The sequence below is a fragment of the Syngnathoides biaculeatus genome, chromosome 16 (genome assembly GCF_019802595.1).
Source record: "Syngnathoides biaculeatus isolate LvHL_M chromosome 16, ASM1980259v1, whole genome shotgun sequence".
NCBI lineage: Eukaryota > Metazoa > Chordata > Actinopteri > Syngnathiformes > Syngnathidae > Syngnathoides > Syngnathoides biaculeatus.
In genome coordinates, this window is record NC_084655.1 from 5,394,779 (window position 1) to 5,405,995 (window position 11,217).

The window sequence follows — 11,217 nt, forward strand, 5'->3', positions numbered from 1 at the left end:
AAAGACGTGCCTTTGTCGGCAAGAACCGTTCACCATTGTATCATCATGATGTAAAATCAAATTGGATTACCTTCACGATTAACAGATGGAAGTCTCAACGCCTGCATGACGCTTAATCTAACATACAGTGCCTTGTAAAAGTTTCCAGCGCCCTTGAACTTTTCAACCCTACGCCACATTACAAGCTTCAAACAAAGATATAAAATTTTCATTTTTTTGTCAAGAATCAACGACAAATGGGACACAATCGGGAAGAGGAACAAAATTGATTGGATATTTTTATACTTTAACAAATAAAAAACTGAAAAGTGGGACATGCAATATTATTCGGGCTCATTACTTTCAGTACAGCAAACTCCCTCCAGAGGTTCAGTGAGGATCTCTGAATGATCCAATGTTGACTGATGATGATCACTAGAATCCACTTGTATGTAATCGAGTCTCTGTATAAATGCACAAGCTCTGTGATAGTCTCAGGGTTCTGTTTACAGAGAACATCATGAAGACCAAGGAACACACCAGGCAGGTCTGAGATATTGTTGGAGAGAGGTTTAAAGCTGGATTTGGATACAAATACATTTCCCAAGTTTTAAACATCTCAAGGAGGACAGTGCAAGCAATCATATTGCAATGGAAGGAGTATCAGGCCAATACAAATCTACCAAGACCCGGCCGTCCCTCTAACTTTCACCTCGAACAAGGAGAAGACTGATCAGACATGCAGCCAAGAGGCCCATGATCACTCCAGATGAACTTCAGAGGTCTACAGCTGAGGTGAGAGAGTCTGTCCATACTACAACAATCAGTCGTACATTGCACAAATCTGGCCTTTATGGAAGAGTGGCAAGAAAAAAGCCATTTCTCAAAGGTATCCATACAAAGTTTTGTTTAGTTTGCCACGAGCCACAGTCTCTCGATGAGCAAAATTGATAGAGACCCCCAGCAACTTCCAGCTGTAATAGCAGCAAAAGGTGGCACTACAAAGTATTAATGCAAGGGGGCCGAATAAGATTGCACACCCCAGTTTTCAGGTTTTTATTTCTTAAAAAAAAAGTTTAAAATATCCCATACTTTTGGTTCCATTTTGATACATAGGGATATGTTTGGCGATATGGTAGCGCAGCTGTAGAGCTTTTGCTAAAACTTGAATCAAAATATTTTATGATCATTGAGCTAACGTCATCAAATCAAACTGTCGGGGGAGGCGGGTTGGGTAAACATCAACGCTACCGGATACAACTGTTGCCATGGTGGCAACAACAGATTTTGATGGCACTCCCGCAACCTTCGTGAGGATAAGCGGCTAAGAAAATGGATGGATGGATGGATGGATGGCTCTCAGTTGAAAAGGTTCCCAACCCCTGGTTGAAAGTTTAATTATTGGAAAAACATTTTCATGACTGTCTTTTTTACTCCATAATTTTAGTAAGGGTCTATATTAGATATCTGCCTATTTCAGTGTTGATGAATATGGTCTAAATATGGTTAATTAGGGTTGTGGATGATTACATATGAAAATGATAAAAATTATATACAATTGACAGTATTGCATTGGAGTAATGTAGGTGTTTCCTTTTACTTGGGGCAAAACTACCTTTCGCCTATCTTGACAAAACTTTTGAGAGCTGTTCCTCGGCTTGTGGCCTGCACATTTCCACCTAATGAAACGATGAGAGCTGTCAGGATGGCGCTCTTTCCACCTGCACAGAAAAGGTTACACTTCATGCACTGTACAAACCAAACGGGCAAGTAAAAGGCAAAAAGGAGGTTATCTCAATAGTGTAGTTAAAGCTGAGCAATATCGCCTTAAAAAAATATTTTCTTTTTTTTTATTTTAAATTGATTAATCCCCTCAGCTCATAGAAAAAGCAAATTAGAATTACATTTTAAACAAGTCTTGCTTTTTCGTTTTCCCCCACTTGTAGGATTTGTATAAGGGGATTATGTCAATGGTTCTCAGTTATGAACAACAGAAGCTGCTAAAATATAAATTATCCAACAACTGATCACCCAGACCTAGATACAGTTGGGCGTGCGCAGTATCATCGGAAGAAGGTATACATTTGTACCAAAGTACAGTTTTGGATTTATCCGACCAATCACCATAATGCTTGATGATGATTATCTCAATATAAAAATGGCTCATGCACATTTGGTCACGGAGCTCCCAGGCAGCACAGTTTGGTTTGTTGTTTTCTTTTAACAAGCTTGAAACTGGTTAAACAACCAGCGCGTCCACATGCATTACTTCCTGCTTTACCAGCTGCTCAGAAAGAAATATGGGAATGCTAGCTTGTGCTTTACCAGCCAGCACAGTATGACCTATGGGTAGATAGCTAGCAACGAACACTGTCAGCCTGTCCACTGAAAGGAAGTACACTGGGGAAAGAAAGGGGAATGGGAAAAAGATTTAAAAAAAAAAAAAAAAGCGGTTTGTAGTGCGGCTGGATTGGACTGGAGGACGAGGCCTATTTGTTGCCCATGAATGTGTACATGTAGCAGGAGGGGGATGCACAGAGCGGCATGGAATTTGGGAAGAGATGAAAGTTTGGGAGTTTCCAGTGATGTACTCTTAATCCTTACATGAGTCCTTCAATGGCAGGTAACAAACAACATTTATGAAAGTATTATCATCACTAAAGGACGACAACTAATTAACAAGAAAGATACATCATCAACTAGTTTTCATTGCAACTTATCACACAAGTTTGTTGCCAGTCAATGATGGCAAAGTTATGCACCAAACCATTTTGAACACATACAGTGAAGAAAATAAGTATTTGAACACCCTGTTATATTGCAAGTTCTCTCACCTAGAAATCATGGAGGGGTCTGAAATTTTTATCGTAGTACCTCAGAAGTCACATTGAGTGAGTAAACTATATTAAATATGTTTTGTTTTGTTTGATTGATTTTCATTCACTATGCTTTGAGAAAGACTGTATAATGTTAATATAGGCGACAGATTCATTTTACAGCTGGTGTTGTGATTTTTTTTTTTTTTTTTAATGGAAAGAAAGTGGCCCTTGGCTCGTTTTAAACGGTCACAAATAACAAACCAAACAAAACAGATGATGCGTTTCACTGTGTTTAACATTTCAAATGACATTAGTTCACCAGCAAACCACTTCCCAAATCAGTCATGTGGTACAGCCGAGGAGTGAGGTTTTGGATGTCATCATTTCCAGACCCTCGCCCAAATGAATTATGCTTCAGTCCACACGTCATAGAAACGGCTTTACTTGGCACACGCTTCGAAGCCTTGGCACGTCTTGCAACATCACTCGTAAGTATGTTATCACAGCATGTGACAAAAACGGACCAACCAAGAGAGATGAGCTCCGGAGGTTTCAATGTGCAGCAACTTTTTTTTAATGTGCTCGCAGCAGGCTACACACAAGTTACACAGAGATGCTGTGTAGGGCATTGCGTAGTTCGCATGATGCAATGCGGGCGTTGACAACCGTAGGAGTATAAAGTGGGCTTAACTCTTGTCTAATCTTCAGCATCCAGTGATGTTGTTTAAAGACACGCAAATTGGTCAATAAAAGTAGCAATTGACATTCAGTTCATTGTCCCAGAATAAAAGTAGTTACTTCTTAGTAGCAGAAGCAGCGGAAGTGTTTTTTTTCTGGTTTCGTCAACTTCTGTGACTTGTCCTTAGCAGGTCCCGAGCACACAGGTGGAACCTCAGATAAATGTGCTCACCTATTAGTCAGCCGCAGACTAATATTAATAATTTACATGTCTGTGGCCGGTGAATCTGTGGAATAGAAGAGAACGAAACAATCCATGACTTTAGTGAGACGGTTCATACTCAGTCTAACCAAAAAAATTCAAGGGCTTTTTAGGGGCATTCTTAGGGGCTGACACAGAAAAAATTTAGGGCTATCGTGGGAAATCAAGAGTAGGGAAAAAAGACTAATCCAATGGTGCCATCGACCGTTCTTGGTTCATTAAATGTTCCAGTACCTCAGTACCTGTGACAGTGATCACCTGTCGCCCCTCGTGGTCGTTGTCATTGACATAATCTACAGAAAAACAGATTCTAACTACAATTGCAACTATATACACAAATGTCTTCTACTGATGTCTGTCTCAGCACCCCTACTCTAACTCCTTGAGCCTACCCAGTGCTTCCTCTATTTGTTGCTGCAGAGGTGCCAAAGTGGCTCTCTTGTCCTTTGCTCTGCCTCTGAGTGCATTGGCCTCGGTGATAAACCTCAGATTCCTCTTTTCTTCTGCCCCCTCACACAGCCTGGCAGCCTTCTCAATAAGTGTATATATGTCAGTCTCTAGTCTGGCTTTTTTGGCTCTGAGGCAGTAGAGATGAAAAGTGGGCAGCGATGCCAAATGTAGCCAGGTACGAAGTCTTCCTTTCCCCACAGTGGTAGTTTTTAGCAATGTCAATGTCTGGGACCATGACTGCAAACACTTTCAAATTATTTACACAAGATTTGTAACTGTAATGGCTGCAGATCACTTTTAAAGTCCACACGATCTCTGCCTTTAACGAGTCCGTCTTTGTGTATTGAACTACGTTCATAAAGCCTGACTTCCGGCTGGTTGAAGTCGATGACTGGACAACTGTAGTTGCGCATGCACTGCTAGTACCACTGCCTGAAGTTAATGCTTCACTATCTTAATATTTTAGAAACAGATTCATACCAACGGAAGATGAGTCTTTTCAACAAATCAGCGCGTCTCCTGGTTGTCCGGTGAAACTCCAGCGCTTTGACACCCATCTTTTCAAGCTGGCAACTCTGCTTGCACAGATGGCAGTAAAACATGTGCCGATCTTTTGGATCTCGACGAACCCAGCTCCCAAACTCCTTACTTTCAACCCAAGCTTCTTGGAAAAATGCACTTCCCCGTGATACAAGTTGGATCGATGAAAGAACTACGCTACGTCGTAAAGAAGACGAAGTGAAATGCCTACTCACAGAAACAAACAATGGAATATTGACAAGATGGCGACTAGTTGTCAACACGGTGACTTCCATTGACAATTTCCGGCTGTTTTGGACGCCAGACGCATCGCTATATTTTTTAAATAAAAGATTTTTTTTTCTTTTTAGCGGTAGAGGTCCTCTCTTTGATTTTTTTTTTTTAATTCAAGGCCTTTTAGGGGCTTGACCGGTTTTGCGGATTTTTAAGGACTTTTAGGAGCCCCTAAATGCACCTTCGAAAATTTAGGGGTTTTTAGGGACTTTTCGGGCCACGTGCGAACCCGATTGTAAACAAAAAAAGAAATCAAGTCTGTGATGTACTGTATTTGAACATTCAATAGTTTTACAGTCAACATCAACTGCTCAGTCAATGGACGGCTTTAAGCAAGTAGCATTCAATTTTACTGATTGCTACTATGTTGTACCTCAGCAACCTGTTATTATGATCAGGTGGTGTCTGCATGCTGTCCAGGCACTGCTGGATTGAAGTGCTGGAATAGCGCATAGAATGAATTGCTTGTATAAGAGTGGTAAAATTTGACATTTTAGATCCAGGCCGAGACCATGTTTTAATTTTTTATAAAATTGATACAATTTCAGATCTCAAAGATCAAATCATGGTCATTGTCAGTACATTCCGCTTGTTAAGCTTAGTTGCTGCATTTCAAAACTTACGACAAGCTTCAAATTTCTTCGGTAACCGGTACAAACTCTTATCAATCTTATCAAAACTGTTTGAAGAAATGAATATGCAACACAACGCTACAATAAAACAATAACCTGTCAATAAAAGCCTTCATGATCTTTAAATTTACACTGAAGCTTATATTGCGATATATACCATTCCTTTGAAGGGATTCAATTTACATACAGAGAAAATAATTTTGTCATATCGCCCAGCTCAATGTGCAATTAAGACAGAACTTTACCATACAATATTTAGACTCACTTCCGTTGCGGCCAATGACAAAGTTGATGTTTGATCCAAAGTTGATCGGGCCGAGAAACGAGTGACACATGAAGTTCTTCAATGTGATGCTCTCCACAATGCCAGCATCACTCAACACCTCACCGACACTTTGCACCTAAAAAAGTAAGTTAGTCACTCCCTTGTACTTTAATTCAGAGGTTCTCAAACTTCAGAGAACTTTTTTCCCTAAAAAACCCTCTTTAAAATAAACTGTTAAAATGTCATAGGAATTCAAATGTTTGATAATTTGGCGGGGGGGGGGGAATTGTTATAACATTTCATTTTAGTCTTAATCGAATGGAATAGTTGTAATGTTACAAGAACAAAGCAGTAATTTTCCCAAATAAAGTTTGCATATTATCAAAGTTTAACAATGCAAAAAAAGTCACATTTTAAAATTTGAATGAACAAACTACAACTTTATTCGATATCCCTTTATTTACAGAAAAAAATAATATTGTAGAAAAAAATATGCCTTTTGTTCTTTAAAAAAACACTTCATGCAGGCAAATGTGACTTATGGAATGATGTGTCACAAATCACATCAGAGCTTTTTAATGGGCCCAAAGCTAACGTAGTGAGGAGTAACTGGTTAGTTAATTACGTTTTTCCTCATTTGTGTGGCAGTTCCCATATGTAGAAGTTTATACGCTTATTATTTATTTTATTTTTTTAAATGACATAATTTACTGGAAATTAACTCGCAGGCCTCTGAGAATCAATGGAACGGACTTCACGATAATAATAATTGTAAGGTAACAGACTACAAATACTTTGTTGATGTAATACAGTAGAAACGTCACAAATTTTTATGTGCCGTCTTTGTTTGTTAAAATAAACACGTAATGTTTGTTAAAATAAACACGTAAATTAATGTCAAGACCACACAAAATAACCGACGTCTTGAGAGAATGCGAGGGGAGGGGCGTTACTGTTACTTGCGTTAGTGCCTCAACATGGCAACGCTCGTGAAAAGCAAAACAACGAACTCAAACGCATGTTAGTTCAAGGTTGTCAACTAATAACAGAATTAATTTTAGGCAATTTTTCCTCAATTTTCCTAAGCAATTTTCACGAAAATTTAAAAATCCGGAGGACGGGCAAGGGCACTCTGCATAAGTTTAAAATTATGTAAGGGGGGGAGGGGGTTGACGCACTCCAACTGCTCCAAATGCTAGAACACACTGCATCTTTGCACAACTGTGACTCTTATAAGAAATAGTTCTCTATTAATTGAATGTCTATTGTTCTTTTTGTTAGTTTGTTCTTCTCCGTACTCAACATGAATGTCCTACAAGGGCAGCACCGACTGCCCGAGACAAACTCCTTGTGTCTCGTTACATACTTGGCCATTAAAGCTGATTCGGTTACTAAATTGCCCGTAGGTGTGAATGGGAGTGTGAATGGTTGTTTGTATCTATGTGCCCAGCGATTAGCTTGCGACCACTTCAGGGTCTCGCCCTAAGTCAGATGGGATAGGATCCAGTATGGTCGTAAACCTAATGAGGATAAACTGTATGAAAAAAGATTGGATGGATTATTGTACAGGACTCAGTGAAGAAACTTTACGTCAACAAGGTCAGTAACCTCCACCCAAGTTGTTGTAAAAGATAACTTCTACTATCTTTTGCCTTCGGGTACAATACTGAAATACCCCAAAGTTACTGGTACCTGTGCACAAAGTTGAGACTCTTCATCTTCGCTATGTTGCGTACCCCGTTTGTGGGGAGTGCAGCTCACAGGACTTCTTTTCCGCTTGGACATTGTCCGCTATTTATTATACTTTAAAACAGCGAAAAGAAAGAAAACGGTAAACTCCTGGCTGGCTGCTGTCGAGCTATGAAATGAACTACATCCTCAACATCCTCGGTCGTAAATCACCAACGGAAGTAGAGCGGGACATTGTGTGCTAACGGGGTAGCATTAATTTAGCATCAAACGGCTAGTGACAACTGGGCAAAACGCGTTGATCCTCGCTGGGGAGGGTCTTCACAAGTGCCCACGAGGTATTTAGAACTTCAAAACTAACGGAGGCGGCGTACCTTATGTTTAAAAAACGGTATAAATGACTATGTGTCAGTCAGTCACGCCGGTGTAGAAAAGAAGTACTTGGAAATCGAAATTCCGCCAAGCCTTGCAATGGAGATCTCGCGAGAATACACAAGATCTCTTAGAGTTTCAATCAATCTACCATGCAAATTGTTGGAATGTTGTGGAAGCAGTTGTACTGTATCTCGCACGGAGAGAGCGTGGAAATGGCACACAGGCAAGACCAGATTTGAACCCAGGAACTGAGAACTGTGAGGCAGATGTGCTAAACAATCAATCACCATGCCGTCCTGATAATAACAAATGAAAGAAAAAAAGAATACACCTTACTTATGGGAAGCGTATAGGTTTTCTCAGAGGAGACTAGGAATTTTTTAACTCCAGTTTGTGGCTTACTTTTTAAGATGCCACAGGACAGTGTATTCGCTATGACAACATGATGCACGAATAATGTCTATAGCACTTTGAAATGTTGTTTACAATTATAACTGTGGTACCACGGTGGTCAACTGGTTAGCACACCTGCCTCTCAGTTCTGAGGACAGGGATTGAAATCCTAACTACGCCTGAGTGGGGGTTGCAGCTTCTCCCCATATCTGTGTGGGTTTTCTCCGGGTACTCCGGTTTCCTCCTACATCCCAAAAACATGCATGTTACGTTAACTGAAAACTCTAAAATTGCCTGCAGGTGTCAGTGTGAATGGTAGTTGGTTTCTTTGTGTCCTGTGACTGGCGACTAGTTCAAGGTGTACCTGCTTCTTGCATGAAGATAGCTATGAAAGGCTCCAGCACTCCCGTGATCCTACTGAGGATAAGCAGTACATAAAATGGATGGATGATAAATGCTTCATAAATTACATTTATGTTATTATTTTTTCTATGGGGTACTCATCAAAGTAGAATAATTGAAAAATGTTTTCGTAACTCAACCCATTTTCACTATTAATGTAATGCCTTTGGATTTGGTCAGGGTTGACAGTCACTTTATTACCACGAGTGGTAATTGAATGCACATTTATACAAGAACTACTATCAGCTACAATTCATGCCCAAGCAATCCAGGCTCACTGCCTTGAGCCAATTCAACCTAAATGTCCCTATGCTCTCATCCGAACTGTTCCTTTACATTGTCCTGACGTCATAACACCCAGTTACCTGGCCAAAACTCAGGGTTCTATTTTTGTGACCGGCCTAAATTCGGCATGGTGGGGGGCATAAATTGGTGTGTTGACACATTAGACTTTTTCGTAATTTCACAGACACTTGTAAACCTGCCTCTTTATAAGAGGGTGGTCTGGCCCAATGTGGGTGCGAAAACAGCCAATTGCATTCGCCAGCTCCTCTCATTCCCTTCAAATGTAGTGTAATCTGTGAAAATGGAGTATTGCCACTTCTCGTGGTTGATCGGGCAACAGACTTTGAGTGGGTACCCTTATTAAATACAGAATGAGCTGGTGATAAGTGGCACATTGGGGCAACTGGCTAGAGCATTGGCCTAATAGTTCTGAAGACTATGATTAAAACTAAGATTAAAATCCCGGCCCCGCCTGTGTGGAGTTTGGATGTTCTCCCTGTGCCTGTGTGGATTTTCTCTGGGCACTCAGATTTCCTCCCACATCGCAAAAACATGCGTTGTTAATTGGAGACTCTAAATTGCCCCTAGATGTAATTGTGAGTAGAACTGTTGTCTGTCGCTACATACCTTGCGATTGGCTGGCAACCAGTTCAGGATGTACCCCGCCTCCTGCCCAATGATGGCTGGGATAGGCTGCAACACTCCTGTGACCCTTGTGAGGATAAGCGGCTCAGAAAATGGATGGATGAATGAGCTGGTGATAACTTAATGGACCTCTAACGATGTCAATGTTGACAGTTATTTTATATTTCTGCACTTAAAAACCATGCCTTCAGGAAATGAAGTCCCCTAGAAGACTTATTTTATGTTTGTTTTCTAATGTATTTTAGGAGATTTTGGTCCACGCATTTCTAGGTTAAAACGCTACTTGTGGCTCTGAGGTCAGTGCTGGTAGGTGAGCACATTTCCTTACACTTGTATGTATTTTCGGTTGCCTCACGAGCATGCCTATGGTGTAACTGTAGGCTATATTCAAAGCATGGATTTATTTTAACAGTAGCCAATTCAAATAGTGAGTTTAGATACATTTCTCCAGGCTTGCTTTGTTAAAGTCAATTGTTGCAATGCCTCATTGCAGAGGGCAGCTGGATGAGCTAAGTGAATCCTTTCCGGCTTTATCCACGAGCTTTGTTCGGTCTTTGTTGTATTGATTGCATTGCTCACCTTTTAAAAACAGTTTTGGAAGTGGTGGTTACAAATTTGCTTTTATGTATTTGTTCAGTCGGCGGAGTCGTCTGACTTTGATGGGTACATCTGGGTGTCAACAAGGAGAAGACTTGCCAGCACAATGCTATATATGTACCATTTCATCAGGCTTGGACCTTGGAAAAAGATTTTGGGGCAATGACATTACACAGGCATTTGATTTTGTGACATATTAAAAGGCATCTTGTTTGGTCAGGGGCTCAGTGTGGTCACGGAATTTGATGACCAAGGTTAGTGCTTGCTACATGTTTGTACAATTTTAAACAATGACTGCATAATAAATTAGATTCTTCTTGGTACATTAAATCAGAAATTCAATATAATCTTGGGGTGCGGTTGTGTTTATGTGAGTGGGCCATGATGTAAGACCAATTCACGTGAGCAACCCAAAAAACAAAAATCTAGCACTCACACTAGATGCTGACAAGGGGGTGGCTGTTGACCCTCGCTCCTGGAGAGGCTCCATCCATCCATTTCCTGAGCGGCTCATCCTCACAAGGGTCACAAGAGTGCTGGAACCAATCCCAGCAATCTTCAAGCAGGATGCAGGGTACACCCCGAACTGATTGCAAGCCAATCACAGGGAACTTATAAACACCTAATCGTACTCACATTCACACCTACGAGCAAATTAGTCTTCAGTTAACCTGCTATACATGTTTTTGGGTTGTGGGAGAAGACCTATACAGGCATGTGAAAACTCCACACAGCAGGGCCGGGATTTTTCGCTGGTCCTCAGAACTGTGAGGCACATGCTCTCATCAGTCGTTCAAAGTGCCGCTATTCCTAATGGGTTCACTCCCACCATCATGGTTTCCACTCTTGTCTACTCCCAGTGACCTTGTTTTCATAGTAGCCACTCCAACCTGCTCTGGGCCCTGGTGGAAATAAATCTTGTGGGAATCCCAA

At 40.8% G+C, this 11,217-nt stretch overlaps 1 protein-coding gene across 2 annotated transcripts in view; it reads right to left on the reverse strand.

Annotated features, from left to right (window-relative positions):
• The window catches only part of si:dkey-119f1.1 (Structural maintenance of chromosomes protein 6-like), a 47,551-nt gene extending 39,440 nt beyond the window's left edge, over positions 1–8,111 (reverse strand). The window contains exons 1-4 of one of the 2 annotated variants that reach the window (XM_061845931.1): positions 7,962–8,111; positions 7,591–7,701; positions 5,899–6,034; positions 1,595–1,700 (exon numbers count right to left, since the gene is read on the reverse strand). In XM_061845931.1, the coding sequence (XP_061701915.1) occupies positions 1,595–1,700; positions 5,899–6,034; positions 7,591–7,683 (335 nt within the window). In that variant the 5' untranslated portion in view covers positions 7,684–7,701; positions 7,962–8,111. The remainder of the gene's footprint in view (positions 1–1,594; positions 1,701–5,898; positions 6,035–7,590; positions 7,702–7,961) is intronic. The other variant, XM_061845932.1, reaches the window with a different exon arrangement.
• Positions 8,112–11,217: the final 3,106 nt, after the last annotated feature.